At 44.0% G+C, this 18,533-nt stretch overlaps 1 protein-coding gene across 2 annotated transcripts; it reads left to right on the top strand.

The window, feature by feature from the left end:
* The first annotated feature begins 474 nt into the window (after positions 1-474).
* SKA1 (spindle and kinetochore associated complex subunit 1) lies at positions 475-17,347 on the top strand. 2 transcript variants are annotated; one of them, XM_058823958.1, is made up of 9 exons: positions 475-517; positions 1,346-1,449; positions 2,062-2,186; positions 3,141-3,229; positions 6,647-6,784; positions 7,155-7,301; positions 11,936-12,105; positions 15,959-16,116; positions 16,390-17,347. In XM_058823958.1, exons 2-8 carry the CDS (start codon positions 1,362-1,364, stop codon positions 16,105-16,107), a joined length of 906 nt encoding a protein of 301 aa, XP_058679941.1. In that variant the 5' UTR covers positions 475-517; positions 1,346-1,361; the 3' UTR covers positions 16,108-16,116; positions 16,390-17,347. The 2 variants fall into 2 exon arrangements, with proteins under 2 accessions (XP_058679941.1, XP_058679942.1); XM_058823959.1 differs by having other exon boundaries at positions 491-568.
* Positions 17,348-18,533: the final 1,186 nt, after the last annotated feature.

Consider the following 18,533-nt stretch of genomic DNA (forward strand, 5'->3'; position numbering starts at 1 on the left):
AGTCAAAGGCTGGAAAACACCTCCGACATCGTGCGGAACCCCTAACTGATCCCTTTTTGTAACCCAGACCACAGCATCGAGTGCCACGTCCAGGCTTTCCTTGAACACCTCCAGATGAGGACTCCAGACCTCCCCGTGCAGTCCCTTCCAATGGCCAGAACGCCCTTTCCATGAAGAAATTCCTCCTGAAGTCCAACCTGAGCCTCCCACGCCACAGCTTGAGACCATATCCCCTTGTCCTATCCTATTTCCTTGTCCTGGAAAAAGAGACCGAGCCGCACCTCGCCCACAACCTCCTTTACAGTACCCAGCATTCCGCCCGGCTTTCCCTCAGCGCTGCTCCCGCTCCGCCCTTTCCGCCCGCCCTGAGCGCGGCCCTCAGCGCGCACGCGCCGTGCCCGCCCACCCCCAACGCCCGCCCACCCCAACGCCCGCCCGCGCGCGGCAGATTTAAACCGGGGCTCCGCTCGGGCCTGGTGAGACTTGAGGAGAAACGTCCGCTGCTGGGGAGGCACAGGTGAGCTCGATCCCTTCAGGGTGTCCCGATCCGCCTCGGCGTTCCGCGCAGGTACGGAGGGTGGAGGAGGCGGCAGGTCTCTAAGAACGGGTTTAATAAGCGCGGTAGTTGATAGTATTTTAAGCCAAAAGAGAAATAAAGACGTTTTAAAAGTTTCCAAGTGTGAGCCGCCGGAAGGAGCTGTGTGAGCGCTCAGCGCCGGGCCACAGTGTTAAATGCGGGGGTTTGTCACATTGTATAATTTTTTCTTTTAATCAATTCCTGTCTATAAGAAGGTTAAAAATTCTATTATTATAGACAATATAGTAATCGATATATAATGCTCTTTTTGATGCCTCCAGACTTCACTAATAACTCTGCTAACGCTTTTTTTTTTTTTTTTTTTGCTTAATTATGTTTTTAAAAAAACACACCTCTTTAAACATCAATCATCTGATGTAGTCTCCTTGAGAGAGTCTTCTAAAACTGCCTCACATAAGCCAGGTATTTCTTGGTTTTTGCAGTAAATTCCAGCTCCTTTTTTACTGCACACTTCAATGTAATAAGGATGCTCCTGGTCTCGTGAGGAATCGCTGCACTGATATCACACTGCATTTATGTCCAAAGTTCTGCGAAAATTATTGCCTTGTCTAGTGCCACTTTATGCTTCCTTTCTTGCCTTCAATTTAGATAAAAAAGATAAAAAATAATTACTCCATTTACTGTTTCATTTATGTTCCTTTTGCTTCTGTGACAGATCAGTGTCTTTCTAAAAATTCTGCTTTTGTAGGCAATGTTTCCAACTCGGGTCTTTGTTAAATTCCTACCTTCATTTTTGTTCCCCCTCAGTGTGCTTATAAAGGATATGGCGTCCTCAAGATTAGAAGATTTAGCCATCCACATCGACAAGAAGATTGCAAATATTAAAAAGTGTCTCTTATTTAGAGACATAGGTAAACAAGAGCAGCAGTGGTGTTTGGCTTGCACTTCACTCCAGGAAAGACCCTGAGGGGCTGGAGCTGGGGAAGGGGCTGGAGCCCCAGGAGAGGCTGAGGGAGCTGGGCAGGGGCTGAGCCTGGAGCAAAGGAGGCTCAGGGGGCCCTTGTGGCTCTGCACAGCTCCTGACAGGAGGGGACAGCCGGGGGGAACAGGGACAGGAGCAGAGGGAACGGCCTCAGGCTGGGCATGGGCAGGCTCAGGGTGGGCACAGCAGGAATTTCTCCATAGAAAGGGAGGTCAGGAATCCACCAGGGAGGTGGTGGAATCCCGAAGGGATTTCAAAGCCATGTGGCTGTGACACTTGGGACACGGGTTAGTGGTGGCCTTGACAGTGCTCTGGGGGATTAGTTGGACCTGGTCTTTGAGGGCTTTTCCAAGCTAAGTGATTCCATGAACTCTGTTGGCTGTGTGGAGTACAAGGCTGACAGTTTGGTTTGCTGCTTGTCCTGGATGGATATGGTGGCTGAGGAGCAGGGAGTTAGATAATCACTGCTTGTGAAGGGGAGGAATATTGGAATTTGTTTTTTTCTTGGAGACATTGTAGCTTAACGTTCTCTCTTTTACAGGGAAGAATGATTCTTGGAAGCCTGTGATCCGTAAAATGCATAATGAGGTTATCTGTGTACATGATCTCCTGCATAAAATGGAAAAGGAGGTTAAAGAGCAGGAAAAACTGAATTATTCCCTCCAAGTAATTTTTTTCTTTTCCTGTTCATAAAATACTGAAAGATTCAAAGAAGTCTTTGATATATATGTCTCTTTTTCCCCTAGATTCTTAGTGATGTTGGGGTGCATGTGCTTACAGGAGAAACTGGGGCTTGGAACAGGCTTGCTGACGGTTTGTCAAGCAGTTCTCCAGAGCAATGAACATTAAAAAATTGTATTTTTCAAGGCTTGTACATAGAATCATAGAATTTTAGAATGGTTTGAATCAGAAGGAGCCTTAAAGCTCGTCCAGTCCAGCCCTTGCCATGGGCAGGGACACCTTCCACTGTCCCAGGCTGCTCCCAGCCCCATCCAGCCTGGCCTGGGGCACTGCCAGGGATCCAGGGGCAGCTACAGCTGCTCTGGGCACCCTGGGTCAGGGAAGAATTTATTCTTAATATCTAATCTAAGCCTACCTTCCTTCATCCTAAGGGCATTAAAATCATGCGTTTATCACTGGCCTTGAAAACATGTCTTTATCATAATAGACACGGTGATCTAAAGAGCAGTTCTACTTACACATCTTTGCAATAGCTGCACAAAGTATTCAATTAGAATATTTGTCTGGTTTTCTACTGTATGTTCACGGTGCTTTTGTTAAGTCTTTTGTGGAAATGTTATCTGGGGAATGGAGGTGAGTTTACCACAGTATCTCATCTTCACCACCACCATTCCCCAATCAGACCTTGCTCAGGGTGTATTGCTAAAGTTCCTTTTGCCTGCTCAAATTTCTCTGATATTCTGAGGGCAAGGACAGACACTTCTTCCTTTGTATCTTTACTAGTTTTCCTGGGGAAATTATGGGATAAGGAGGTAAGATGGTGGGGAGAAAACAAAGACATCTATTTAAAAAGCTGAAAATTAATTTACTATCACCCTAATTTTACATGCTTGGTGTTAGTAGGATGAGATTTCTGATACAGTCTGATATCAATTTCAGGAGATACGGAAGACTGCTGAGAGAAATCAGAAAACAGCGCAGCACCTCCTTGAACTCATTCCATGCCATCTGCCTAAGATCCAGAGCTGGTATGTGGTACCTGAGCCCGGGGGATCTGGGCTGCTCCTGGCACTGTCCAGCTGCAGCGCTGTACAGCTGTGCTCCTTTCACTCCACGTTAACTGGGGACCTCTGGGAGCCCAAGTTGTTGTGTCTGTTGATTCTGGAATTGGATCTCATCAAGGCTTGTGCTAGCACCCCAACAAATCTGTCAGATCAAGCCTGTAAAATCCCAGGTTGTTCCAAAGGGAGCTTCCAGGGACAGGTGTGATGTAGTAGAAAGCAAGTGCTTCTCTGAGTCTGGGCATTCCTTCCTTTAGAATCACAAACACACCACTTTTGTAACTGCAGTGCCTACTCATTAAAGGGTTAGTTGCTCAAATGCTGGGTCACTAGAAGTGAAGTTCACCACTGCCCTTCCAAATACAATTCAAAATCAAAAATCCTCTAACTCAGTTGTCTTTCTGAAGGACTTTGAATTGTGTTTGTGGGAGTTTTGTTCTCTTTTCCCTACAGGAGTCCTGCATTTATTTCAGCTAGCTTGCCTTGGAGAGGGCTGTGGTAAGAAGCTTTTCAGAGTCCAGTAGCTCAAGTGTGTGAAAATGACAAGTATGTGAATTAACAGTTTCAACAGAATTAATGATACTTGGAAGGCTTCTAAGACATTTCAACTCTGTTTCTCATCTCTTTCTCCATCTTTTGGAGCTGCTTTTTTTTATAGAGTATTATTGGTGTGTGTCACTCTGCAAGTGACCCTCATTATCTGGGGGTCCCAGATTTTCTTTCCCGCCTTGTCGCTTGTCAGGAGGCAATGCATTAGTTTGAACTCAGTGCTTCCAGTATGTGCCCTGAATCAACCAGCTTCACTTGGTCTGGCTCCTCATGCCAGAGAAACCTGTCTCAAAACACGACAGACATATTCCAGCAAAGTAAAAGGTTAAATGTGTGGAAAAAGGGTTCTAAAAGAGAAAAATAAATGGTAATTTATGTTGGTGTGTGGCAGTAGGGTCATTGGTGTAGGTATTGTATTGAAATTCTTCTTAGCTGGTGAAGAGATGACTATTCTTATTCTCACTCTTTAGAGATGAAGCCCTCAGTTTAGGAAATAGCCTCTCAAAATGTCTCTAGGGGTGATGTGTTTCTTTTCAATTTAGATGCTGCTGTTTTGTGTGTGTAAGAATTGAAGTTTTTCAGAAATTACCACTTGGGTTCTGCCTTCCTGTCATAACTTACTTTCTTATTGTGGGAAATCTTTTGTCTTAATTTTGTGTTAGCTCCTGGAAATTGTTTAGATGTAAAGGAGGCTTGTTCAGTGATTGCGCCACCTCTGACACCAAAAGATTTTTTGGGATGTTATTTCCCTTACAGTCTTGTCCTGCTTGTGATTAGGAAGTTAATATGACTTTAGCCAGTTCTTCCCGTTCTAGAGAGAACTGCAGTATGTAAAACCAACCAAGTTTTTCTGATAATTTTCTACAGATTGTGCTCAGCCAGCTCACAGCTGCTGTTCTGTCAGTGTCAGTTTGTTGCTGGTTTTTCTTGAGTAATAATACATTGTGTGATGATGCCATTTGTCAAAACACACTTTCTTCTTTTTTCCCCATATTGTCACTTCTTGATATTCACTCTGTTGTGCAGCAGAGGGTCAAGGAAGTGTAAGGGACATAATTGTTCAATACCCACTGTATCAGTGTAAATATGTTTTCAGGCCTCTTCCTCTCCTTTCTGTCCCTGGGGCTGTGGATATTAATGTTGAGTGATTTTTGTGAGATAATGCAGAAAGCAGAGAAGCACTTGAATGCTGGTGAGACAGGCCTCGAAGTCCCTGGGAAAATGAAAACACCCACACAGAGAAACTCAGTAATTCATGGCTTTAGCTACTGTTTCTCTCCTATATCCTTGGGTTTTCTGTTCTTGTTCACCAGAGGAATCTCACTGAAATAAAAAGCAAGTTCAATATCTCTCATGCTCTTTGTATTCCCTGCGTTTGTTGAGATTCAGTTTCTCGTTCCACCAGAGCCAGATTTTGTAAACAAGCATAAATATTTCCTTTTCATGGTTCAGGTCAGTGGTGAACTGTGTCTGTACCACCTCACTGCAGCAGTGCAGGGGCAAAGGAGTGGGTGGGAACACAAAGGAAGAGTGCTTGGATACGGGAATTGTCTAGAAAAGGTTTGTTGCAGTGTGATAGGCAGCAGGAGACTGGAGCGTGGGAGGAATGAAGTTTCAAGATGTGAACTTCCTTGGTTCTTGTGTTTATCCTTTCATTCCAAACCCACCTCCACCACCACCACCCTAAATGCTCCCTCCTCTCCTGTCCCTCCAGTTTGCTGACATTCCCTGCTAGCTGCAGGGTGCCAAGATTCCTTCTGTTGTTGTTCAGACGCAAACAGATGTTCTCCAGATGATGACATCTGCGATAGTTTGGCTGCAGATGTGCTGGTTCAGAAGGGCTCTGCGCGGTGTCCCAGCGCGGAGCAGAGCTGCTCCCATCCCCGTGTCAGCGAGCAGGCGGTGTGGGAGCCAGCAGGTGGCACTCACCGTCCTCTCACTGTCCTGTCCTGTTCCTCGGGGAGCACAGCAGTGACGCCTCAAATCCTGCCCCTGGGGGGACAGATGGGGCACTGCCCTGTCGTTCACTGCCGTGGGACCCCATCTGCAGCAATGATCTCTTGTGGGACGGTCAGTTCTAAGCAGAGGATTATTTCCTTGTCCAGGTCAGCTCTGTACTGCTTGATGTAATTCTGCTGCACATGCCAGTAATGCCCACGTGTTCTGATGACAGTGGATTTGGCCATATGCATCACCTTTGCTGTCCTACTCAGGAGCAGCTGGGTGGGTGGCTGGCAAATCCCTTGGGGCTGGAGGCTCTAAGCTGAGGGTTTAGAGGAAGGATGAATTTATAAAAATAATGTTCTAATAATCAGGAATAAATCAGGAAATTCTTTGACCTTTTGGATCTTGCCTAAAAATTTTTTTTAAGTGTCTGCTAGGTGGTGTAGAATTTCTTTGCTTCAAAAGTTTAATGGATGAGTCAGGCTTCCCAAGATTTGAACCTGTTTCAAAGAGCTATGCAGTATTTCAAATCTGCCTGTGAAGGCTGCAGCTCTGGGCTGTGTTTTATCTGATAAAAAGCCAGGCCTTGCATTGTGTGAAATATAATGGTACATTGAATTCTGAGCTGTGCCATGCTGCACTTGGACTGCTTCCAGCTCACCTGCTAGCAGCCTCTGTAGCACAGAAAGCAAGAACTGTGCTGAAGTCAGCTGAAGGATATGATTTGAAACAGAGCAGGCTTGCTTTACTGATGCTTCTTTTGTGAAATATCACTAATTGTGTTCATCCAGCCTAACAGGATGGAACTTAGGTCTGTGACTAAGCAGTGTAGTGGAATTCTCCTTCCTACTTACCTGCTGTTTGTGCGCTGAATATTCCTTCATTTTACAGTAACACCATGCTAGCTGTGAAATGGAAAGGAGAAACAGAGGAGGCTTTCACTAAGAAAGAGAAGAAAGCTGCTAAAGAGAAAAAACCAATTAAAGAGGCAGCATTAATAACCAAGGAGGAGTCTGAAAATGTTCCTGTGTAAGTAAGCGTGGCTTCCCTTGTACCCTGGCATATCAGTTTGGGTGGCACACATAGGCTTGGGAGAGTGACCTCTTGCAGAACTGGGACTGACAGAGATGAAATATTTCATGGGGTGAAACATGACAACAGCTCCAAATGGTTTAAAGGCATTGCTAGCAAACCTGAAAATCGAATTAATTAATTGGGCTCCTCTTTATGATTTGAAACAGAGCAGGCTTGCTTTACTGATGTTTCTTTTGTGAAATATCACTAATTGTGTTCATCCAGCCTAACAGGATGGAACTTAGGTCTGTGACTAAGCAGTGTAGTGGAATTCTCCTTCCTACTTACCTGCTGTTTGTGTGCTGAATATTCCTTCATTTTACAGTAACACCATGCCAACAGAGAAATGCAAAGGAGAAACAGAGAAGGCTGTGGAACTGAGCACTAAGAAAGAGAAGAAAGCTGCTAAAGAGAAAAAACCAATTAAAGAGGCAGCATTAATAACCAAGGAAGAGTTTGAAAGTATTCCTGTGTAAGTAAGCGTGGCTTCCCTTGTACCCTGGCATATCAGTTTGGGTGGCACACATAGGCTTGGGAGAGTGACCTCTTGCAGAACTGGGACTGACAGAGATGAAATATTTCATGGGGTGAAACATGACAACAGCTCCAAATGGTTTAAAGGCATTGCTAGCAAACCTGAAAATCGAATTAATTAATTGGGCTCCTCTTTATGCTGGTATTGGGAAGATGGAAACTGATCAGTCAGAACCCAAACCTCTTATCTCAAAAGTCACTGTAATTGTATGAACAGAGATTTATTAGCTAACAGGTGAATCCTCATCTTGTTTTGAGAACTGACATTAAAAAAAGAGCCACCATCTCATAACATGGAGGGTTTGTTTACATATAGAAAGAAGAACAGTGATAAATACTGGTTTTATTTGACCCACATATTGGTTTCTGGAAACTTCAGGTCTTGACATACCACTCTGTTTTGAGACAGGAAAAGGAATCAGACTTGTTAAAAGCAAAAAACCCACTTTGCACTAAAATTCCCAAATTTCTGGAATAGAAAGCTGTGGGTGTTTTCCCCTAACATCAGGACCTGACTAATGGATATCCTTGTCTGAAGTCTGATATATAGGAATAACTTCTTAAAGAGCATTTGGGTGGCATGGTTAAATGTTTCTGCAAGAAGAAGAAATTTCTCTTGATGCCTAAGGCTAAATTGTTATTGAGATTCTAGATTTACTGTGCTCCCTGACGATACCTGTTTCAGTAAGAAATATAGTTTTGAGTCTGTACTTTACTTAAGGCTTTCCAATAATTTTTTCTATAGCCTTCAAAATTTTCAGGTGAGTAATGCCCATTTTCTTCCTTATCCTGAATATTGAGCTAATAATAAAGGACTTCTTAGAAGAGCATGCACCTGGTATTTTTATTCTGCAGAAGACATCAGGTATTTTGTGGATTTACTCCCTTAGGTAGTTCTCTCCTGATAAAATTATGAGAGGATAAAGCCGGAGCCTGGGAATTTTTAGTCTTTATCTCAGCTGTGGCAAGAAAAATAGACACAGATCATTCCAGACAAATACTGTTTTAACTTCCCATTAAGGCTATGATCTTCCACACCACAAGACAGGTGGAAGGACATTTGGTGCATGGTTTAGTGGTGGCCGTGGCCATGCTGGGGGAAAGCTTGGACTCGATCTCAGAGGGCTTTTCCCACCTAAAGGCGTTTATGATAACCCTTGAAAGTGGAAGGTTTTCCTCTGCTGTTCATGGGCATGGAGGATGGGGACAGAGGCCAGATGATCCTCTTCCTATCCATTACAGATTCACAAAACCACAGAATAAGCAGAGTTGGAAGGCACCCCTTGTGAAAATGTTGCAGCTGTGTTGGAAGATACCCATTACGGAAAGGTTGCAGCTTGGACTGTGCTAGTAGAGCTCTACAAATAATTTTATTCAGATGGGAGAAGCATGTTTGTTCTGTGGAGGAAAATTTACATGAATTTACATAGATCTATTAATCTACCAGTATTTCTGTTGCCTGGCAATGTTGTAGTACAAGATTGAGGGAGTACTTGCAATTTCACATACTGATTGACCAAATCTAAGCAGCAAATACTTGTAATACAAATTCTCTTACACTGAATGTATTCTATTGGAAGAATTAGAATTTGGTTCAGGGCCCATTTCTTCAGGTGAGCACTGGAGGTGGGGGGTGGTCACTGAAAAATGGAGGCTGTTTTCACTTGCTTTATGCTGAACATGAAAGAAAATCTATTCCTAACACCATCAGGCCACTTAAAAGGAACACAGGCTTCAGTGACTTCATAGTCCTAGGACTGGGCAGCTGGCATTTAGCAAAGGTACACACTGTGTTAAGGGGCAGATGTGGAGCACCCTGATCAAACAGAGTACTTTGCACAATAAAAAACCTGCAAATTATCTTACCCTTCAAATCTGTTGCAGGAGGGTGCTTTTGGAGGAAGATAAAGGACATTTCACAGTACCTGTCTTTGTTAACTTTTGACTTTGAGGCAGAGGAAAATGTTTGCTTTATTCTGTGTCTAGAATTTTTACTCCTTTCTAAAAATCTTACTGCTGAAAGCATTTTAGATTCTGTGCATTCATTATAACTCTCAAGTCTCAAAAGATGGTGGCTTGGGAGAATACATGGCTATTTTAGCCCAACCGTTTTTGAGAGAGCAGGGGGTGGCCATTACAAGCTTTATCTCTTTTAGAGTGGTATATATGTGTTATATTGATGTTATTCTTTTCTCTGAGGAACATGGCACTGTGCTCTGGTTTTCATACCTATAGAAAAAATGCTTTGAAAAAGGGCTTCTGTGGATTAAAAAAAGAAACTGACTGCATCTTTTTTAGAAGAGTTTTGAATTTTACTGCATTTGGAATAGTGAAGCAGATTTTAAAGTTATTTTAAATCTAAATTAAATGCCTGAATTTGGAACTTCTCAACTTTGTATTTTTATATTAGCGTACGTACGGACTGAAATAAATGTCAGCATTAACGGGTTTTCCAGCCATGGTTGTGTAGAAACATGAGAGGGCTGTGGGACAGCTGGAGTTTTTATGATCCTTAGTTATGCACAGAATAAAAATTCCATTTGGTTTTGACAGGGTTTAATTTCGGATTAAAGCATCTTGGATGCCTGAGGGCCTCTCAAAGAACATTTGTGTTTAGGTTTAGGCAGCCCAGTCCTGCCTCTCTGTTTCAGTTTCAGGATGAGCTGAGGGGCTGCCTTGCCTTTACTGAGTGTGCTCACTGTCTGTGTGTTGACAGTGGGAGCACAGGAACTTAAATAAAGGTGTTTTATACCTCTGGGCTGAGCCTTCCTCGCTCTGCACGCTCCCCTGTGCAGCAGGGAGGCAAAGAGAGCAATAAACAGCAGTTAATGCAGCAGGCAGAGCCCTGCTGTGGTTTACAGGCTGTGCTCCTGCTGTGGCTGCATGTCGGGGGGGGTACTGCTGCTTTATTACTGGGCATTTATAGCTACGGGATGGCTGCGCCTCCAATGCTGAATTCCTGAATTCATCGAGGTAGCAATAAAGTTGAAAGCTGGTTGCAAGTAACTTAGTGGCTACTAAGTTTCAAATTCGGTTTGGAGGCAGAGCAATTGCTTTGAATTCAGTTTTACACACCTAGCCGACCTGTCTGCCTGGCAGGGACTGGCTGCTGTTGGAATCTGCAGCACTTATTTTGAGTTGGCAATTGCAGAATGCCTGTCTGAATTCTGGTTGGGAATACTGAACTTGTAATTGATTACCTACTTCTGCTTTGAATTCTTTGTGTGCTCCCCAAAGATTGAACTTGTCTGCTCAGATTAAAACGAGGGAGGAACTCGCTGTTCATTGATCTTTTCAGTCTCGCTGTCCTGCAGCTTTGAGCCACCTGCTCTACTGACCTAGAGCATTCATTCTCAGAATTAATTGTAACACTTGTGTAATTCCTCACATCTGCAAACCAATACTGAGCAAAACACAAACAGGCTGGGTTTGTTGTAGCAACTGAATGAAGGCCACAGGAGAATGCAGATTGCAGGGTTAGCCCAGCCTTTACTGCCATTTTTGGGAGGGGGAAGGAAAGTATTGTTGTATTTAGCTTACTGCTTGTGATTAGAGTTCAGATTTCATTTTTATATAATGGTTTCTTAGTGTGCAGCACAGTTCCTTTTCCTTGAAGGCATGACTTTACATCTATAATACTGAATAGCCTTACTTGCAAATCTTCCAATGTTCTAGTATTTCCACATCACTTTGTTCTTTATCTTCTGTGCTTCCTGTACCTCTAGGCTGTTATCAACAGACCTTATTCTTCTAGTACTAGTATTATGAAAAGCTCTGAGAGTTCAGAAATGGATGCTGGTGGTGCAGAACCTTATCTTCACAGCTCAGCAGGCTCCACAGAAATATACAGAAGGCAACACACAGCTAGCAGCTCATCAAAAAACACCAAATAATCACAGAATCACTGGGTTGGAAGAGACCTTCACGATCATCATGTGCAACCCATACCCTAACACCTCAACTAAACCATGGCACTTAGTGCCACAGCAAAAAAAACAAAGCAAAAACCAACCAAACAAACATTAACAAACCAACAAAAAAATTTAAAAGGGCCCATGGTGGGCACGGGGCCGCTGTGCTCCGGCTCCGATCTATGCCCACTGCCGGATTGTTCACTGCCCTGGCCAAACAATAAATGGCTGTAACATCAAACACAGCTCATTTGTGGTGATAACATGAGCCAAGTTGTGCTCCTAGGCAGACATTTCATTTTATGCTGTTTTCTGCAAAGTTGCTTTATTTTTCTGTGTTTAAGTGGCACACTATAAAAGCAACCTTTATTCCATTTTGAAAAGCTTTTTACAGCTTAAACACTGAATGCATTCTGCTTCCTAATTTAACTTTCTAATATTTTATCTTTCTGGTTTATGTTCTGTCACAGCCTTTTTACCTTCAGGATTGTTAAGCAATCAAGGAAATGAGCAGAATTAACTACTAGATATATTAATTTATACAAAACAGGAGAAACTGCCTCTAACAAGGAATGGCTTCTTCAGTTAAGGCAGATGAAAGAGAAGAATAAACACAGAACTTTGTGACTTTCTAGTTACTGATTCTTATTTTTATTTGTAGGTATTTGAAAGGCCGTATAAAACATGATGAGATTAATGCAGTTGTTCAAGATATTAACAAGGCCGTGCTGGCCAAGTACAAGATCTTGTGTCAGCCTTTGAAGTCTATGACTGCACCAGTCAGAAGCCTCTACCACAGGTTCATAGAAGGAGAAACTAAGGATACAAGAGGTATTTTTTTCCTTGTTAGTACCAAACTCATAACACTTGGATGTTGCAGGAGAAGTATAAAAATACTGGTCTTTTTTTCAGGATTTTTGACTGAAGTTTCCCATAGTGATTGGCTCACTTTTTCCATGTTTTCCTTGAAAAATGTCCCTTTGATGGTGTGTCATGGCAGAAACTCTGAGTGCACAAAGATTTAGTTTGGAATCGCTACAAGTTCTGGAAACTCTTAGTTTGATAACCAAACCATAGAAATGTGTTCTCAGGTGTTAAACTTGGTTGGACATGAATTATTAAAAATTTTTTATGAAGTTGGGAAATCTGGCTAATTAATTGTGCTGCAGTGGCTTTGTGGAAGAGGTAAATCTGTCTGATAATCTTAAAAAATTTTCTCCTCTTAAAAGCATAGAGGGAGTGAAAACCAAAATACCTTTCTTTCAATTGAAAAGTTGCACTTACAGGCTAGTTTTCCCAAAAATATGTGCCACAGTAAGTCTCTAACATTAAAATCTCCTTTTTGACATGCCTTTCCTCTTGAGAACAAGTACATAATTATTCCTGGGGGCATAGTGCTCGTATCAAGCTTGGAGATGTCCTTAGAATGCCCTCATGTTTCCAAGTTCAGGCAAAAAGAGTGGAGCAAGCTGTCTTCTGCCTCCCATAAAAAGAGCTGTCTCTGACAGAACCATGGCACCCACCTTCTGTTTTAGCCCTGGACAGAATGCTAGAACTTCTGCCCTGAGCATTCACTGGGCACTCGGGAGTGCCCTGAAGATTACCTGCAACTTTTTCTTCCTTCCTTTGGTTTTGCTGCTCTTCAAGACTGTGGATATTATAGTATGATGTTAACATCAGTGACTTCTGGGTTCTAAATGCAGCTTTTCTGTAGGGAGGGAATTCTCACCTGATGGACATGCTGGCACTTTGTTCTGAGACCTGTAAGATAAACACAGAATCACAGAATGGTTTGGATGGGAAGTGGCCTTCAATATTAAACCACCTCCACCTCCTGCCTTGGGCAGGGACACCTCCCACTGTCCCAGGCTGCTCCCAGCCCCATCCAGCCTGGCCTGGGGCACTGCCAGGGATCCAGGGGCAGCCACAGCTGCTCTGGGCACCCTGGGCCAGGGCCTGCCCACCCTGCCAGCCAGCCATTCCTAATTCCCAATGTGCCAAAATCTGTGCCTGCCCTCTGGCAGTGGGAGCCATTGCCTGGGTGCTGTCCCTGCCTGCCTTGTCCCCAGGGGCTGTGCAGCTCTCCTGGAGCCCCTGGAGGCCCTGGCAGGGGCTCTGAGGTGTCCCTGGAGCTTCTCTGGTGCAGCTGAACAGCCCCAGCTGGGCCAGGCTGGCTCCAGAGCAGAGGGGCTCCAGCCCTGGCAGCAGCTCCGTGGCCTCCTCTGCACTGGCTGCAGCAGCTCCACGTCCTTCTCATGCTGCAGTCACAGGGCTGGACACAGGACTCCAGATGAGATCTCAGTTACCATACAAAGCTCATTGTTGTAAAGGGCTTTATTAATATTGATCTAAGCACAGAATGCAGCTAGGTAAATTCATTCTAATGCGGCTAGATAAATTTGTGTGACTGACTTTTGGTTTGGGCTGTGATGGTTTGGCTTCTCTCTAAGCATGTTTTGCCTCAGTTGAACAGAAGCTTATATTAATCTGGATTTCTTAAAATACTGGCTTCATCAATTTAATTTACAGCACATTTTTGGTGTCACTGCTCCTATCCTTAGGACAGTAGTAAAGAGTTTGAGCCCACAGCTGTAGAAGAGAGGCTGAACACTAGAAGGGCCCTCCTGGGCTTGGAGTGCTGCTCAGTCTGTACTGTGATCCACAACAGTCTTGGCTGCAGGGAAGAAGCCATTCTAGCAACTTGAGAAAGCTACAGCTAGTCAGAGAATCTTCTGTCAGCTGGGGGCCTTAAGTCTGAAAAACTGAAGTGCTTAATTGCTTTAAGTACCTGAGAGATGGTCTTTATTTCTTGTTTATCTTGGGCAGCTCAGTTAGGAAACTAGGACATTCAGCATCTGATAGAGCGTGTGTAGTTGTGTGGTAGATGGTTTTGTTTGGGGCTTTTTTGTGATTAATGATTTAGAAAGCCTAGAGAAAAGTCCTGGCAGGCTGTCAGATGGTTCTTATCTGGCCAGCACAAAATGATTAAATGTCTTTATCCATTGCATTTTTCAGGATGATGTTCCGCATCCATTGATTTGTTTGTTTAAATCTCTCCTGTGAGTGTCTCTCTGCTTAGGATTCCCACTGCTTCTCAGCCTGGGCTGATTGCCAGCTGACCTCTTCTCTGATTTCAAGATGAGAGAAGATGCTGCCTGGGTTATCAGGGTCACTAACAGCCACTCAGGTGGTTCAGTGAGTTTAGATGCTTGTTTAGCACATGAACCAAACCACTGCCCTTCACCCAGCTCTGATTTCTTCACAAAAAAGATCCTGCTCTGCTGAATGTTGCCACTCTGGATTGTGAGCAAATATAAGAAGGAATCTTGTTTTATCAGAATTCAGGACGTTCTGATGCTGCCCCAGATGTAACAGACTGTGAAGGCAGCAGGCAGGTTATGCCTGGCTTCCCAACACTGTTTGGGTGTGTTGGTGTCCCTGGAAGTTGTAAATGGTCTCTATTTGAGACCATTTTCTATTTTGAGCAGTAATGCAGTTCTTCTTTCTTTCCTAATAAACAAACTTCCTACTTCTCATCTGTATGTGGATTTGGTGGCGTTACAAGCTCTGAGATTCCAGCAGAGTTCCTCTCCGGGGAAATATCTCTGGATTTTGACAGTTACTGTCTCTGGAAGATTCTACTCCCTGTGAGACAAGTGTGTCACCAACTCTCATGAGAGGCCCAGGCTGTGAGAAAACACGATCTGTTATTTCTCAGCTCTATCTGAGCAAGATTTTGGGGGATATTGCACTTACAAACATAATTATTGGAACCTCAGTTCTTTTCTGGCAGCGTCGGCTTTCCAGCTTGTATCAGCTATATCCCAGTGAAGCTGGAAGGACTTAACAGGAGGAAGAGATGCTCCATTTTTCCCAAGATGTCACTGCCTCAGTGTTAAGGATAAAACAAGAAGGGAGAATGTTGTCTTCTTTTTCTAAGCTGAATCACCCCTACCCTTGTGTCCTCCTTCCCATTAGACTTGGAAAGCATGATACTACACATAATTCAGGAATCATTTAAGTTGGAAAAGGTTTTTAAGATCACAAATTCCAACAATATGGTGTCAAATGAGCGCTATATTCACCATGTCATCCAGGGGTACATTCATGGTTTTTTGAACACTTCCAGGGATGTTAACTCCATCGCTGCCCTAGGCAGCCTGAAATTTAGTGACAATTTGCTTACAGAAGTAGTTAATCAACTACAAGAAGGGGGGAGCTCTCAGCTTTGATGCAGGACTTGCCTGTGCCATTTTCTTGGAGACACAGGGATGATGTTGCAAGTGATGAGTCTTTTCCTGTGATTTTCTTAAGTAATGATGGATCATTCTTTTCCAAATATGATGCAAGTCAAGGGAATGGTGGGCTGCATAGCTCTGATGCATGCAGGGATCTAGCTCCAGAAAGTGAGTGCCTGCTGGGAGACGGAGCTCATGGAGCGGGGCCTGTGGATGATGCAGAGTGTCTGAACTTCAGGGCAAGGCTGGCAATTCCCCTTCTGATGACAGGTTTTAAAACTAGAACAAAGTTCCCAATATTTAGTGTGAAGCCATCCTACTGACTGTAGAATTATGAATTGTACATTGTGGAATGATGAAGAAGAGGCTGTGCTGTCACTTGTGGAACGCTGAGTGTATCCCACAGCAGAGCCATTTCTGTAACAAAACTGTTGTTCGTTTTCCAGAATTGTTTTTCGTTGTGGAGGAGGATATTAAGATGTTCACTCAGCTGAAATTGGACAGGAGGTTCTACAACATCCTCTGCATCCTGAGGCACTGCAGGAGAGTGAGAGAGATTCGTAGCTCCGGGCTCATCCGCTATGTCATCTGCTAACACCTCCCTGTGCGTGACCTGACACCCTGCCCTGCTCTCCAACTGGGCCAGACAGACAGGGGTTTTCAGGCATCTACCCTAAATTAGGAGTGGCGTTCAAGTATTTGAGTTTTAATTAAGTTTTTATTTGAGTTTTAATTTGCAAAGTTATGGGAACTATAAACCCGCACCGGGAAGTCAGCTGGGCGTATTTTATAGTCAGTAAAGTTCTCTGCAGTTTAACCATGCTCCTTTGGTCCTTTTGTGTTTCTGAGTGGTTTTTTTTCTTTTTTTCTCTTTCAGAGAATTTTTCTCCCGTTTGTTGCCGAAGAGATGAGAACAATGGATATTGGAGACAAAAGATGTGGAAGGAGAGGGGTGGGACTGTGAGGTGGGGAAGAAAAGGTATGCAGTTTGGTACTGTCCCTTAGCCAGGGGCATTTCTCTTAGGAAAGGCAAAGAGGAGCCTGGGCTGGGGGTCAGGGGCTGGGCTTGGGCTTCAGTGCTCTCAGGATTGGAGGGGAGACAGGTGGGGTTTGTGGTTTTGGGTTGTGCTGCGGAGAGAATGCACTGCTCCTGCACTGCACTGCACTGCTGCTGTCCTGCACTGCTTCTCCTTGGCTTGAGTGTGCCTTTGCTTGGGGCAGCAGCCATCAAACTGGCACCTTTCCAAGCCCCAGCCTACTGGGAGGGACCCTTCCCATCTCCTGAACTACCTCAGGACTTTCTTAATCTTTCTTCTTGTGCTAACTGTACATTTTGGAGTTTTCTACATCACCTGAACAGGAAGATCTGAGGAGATCCGAATACTTCTAGACTGATTGGTGATTCTGTTAGTCTTGTTCTTTTCCACCTGCATCATGGAGACAGATTTTTTTCCTCAGATACTTAGACTGGCCTGAAACAGTTGGGGTTTGAAATAAAAATATTCACATTAATCATGAAAATTCAGGTCAGACTTGTCCTGTTTTTATTATAGGAGTCTTTATTACAGCTTTTGTTGCTTTCAAATTATTTATTAGCTTATTAAAGTTCAGAGTAGATCTATTGTGATAAATATAAACTCTGCAAGTAACAAAAACTGTTTTGATAAGAAAAGCTGTGTTCCTTTTCTTTCATGAGCCTATATCTGCTGTTATCCTAACATCTCATCTAAAGTGCCTCCTCTTGTCCCCTGTCAGCATTAACATGAAATTAAATGTGCAAAATATTCCAAATGATCTTTGAACTTTGTCAATAAAGAGATTCTGCTGCGTTTCTAGATTCCCTTTGTGTGTGTTGCATTTTGGGGTTTTGCTTTTTGGTCTTTTGCTCTGGAACACAGAGATCCAAGCTGTGATCTCTACTCTGCATTTTATTGGAATATATTTGAGGACCCTAGAGATTGTTCTTGGCTTCTGATGGGTATTAAAAAGCAAGATCAGATAGTATACAACTTTACCCTGATTTTGCCCACTCACTGTAAAGTCCTGTCAGGATTTTTTCTCTTCATATGTCACTGAACAGTGTTTTTTTATTTTTATTTCCTTAGTACTTGTTTTGGTCTGGGTAAGCTTGGTTGCTGCATGATTTTTTTCCCCCTCCTTTTCTTGTTTTGTTGTGGGGATTGCAGTTTTTGCTTAATTAGATGTTGGTTAACAGCTTTCGATCCGTTACTATGGAGTTTTTAATTTTCTGAACTATTTTCCCTCGGGCAGATTCTCACAAATGTGCTCATTATTTTAATTCCCTGTCCTAATGCTGTGTTTTCCTTCTCCCAAGGAGCTCTGCCCATGGATTGTGGTCACCTATTGTGCCCTTCCACTTTTCCTCCTCCAAAAGCTCACTCTGGCCAGGGAGCTGGAAAAGAGCAATTCCCTGGCGTCCCGGGTGAGCACCTGTCTCCTGTCTTGGATGAGCTTTTTACTGTGTCCAAGGCATTCTGGGGACAAATTCACCTCCAGGAGCTGCCTGGGTCTGGCTATCAGCAAGGAGGTGGCTTTTGGGGCACTAAGGACTTGCAGGCTCCGAGTTGCTGGCAGCTTTAGTATTGGAGAAATCCAGCAAAGTTTGCCAATTTCCAGCTTGGCACCCCACTGTCTGCCAGGGCGAGTGGCAGCAAACTTGCCTTAAAAAACTGCTGTATTCTGCAGGCTGTGCTCTGATTCCTGCCTGTCCAGTGCTCCCTGAATCACTCACCAGCAGACAGAAGGCACAGCCCTGCGTACCAGCCCTGCCAGATGGTTTAATTTAAAACCCCTGAAAGCACAGCCCGTGTGCTCACTCGCTGCTGGCGGCAGCTGCCGAAAACAACGCCGATTTAATTGCCTGGTGTAGCAATGAACGAGGAGGGAGCTCTGATCATCCCACAGCCTCAATCCCCTGGGCTCCGCTCGTGATTTCACCCCCGCGGCTCTGCGCCCCCCGGACAGCGGGAGAGAGAGCGGGGGTGATGAGTGTTGAACATG

This window comes from Ammospiza caudacuta, chromosome Z (genome assembly GCF_027887145.1).
Source record: "Ammospiza caudacuta isolate bAmmCau1 chromosome Z, bAmmCau1.pri, whole genome shotgun sequence".
In the NCBI taxonomy this organism is placed as follows: Eukaryota; Metazoa; Chordata; class Aves; order Passeriformes; family Passerellidae; genus Ammospiza; species Ammospiza caudacuta.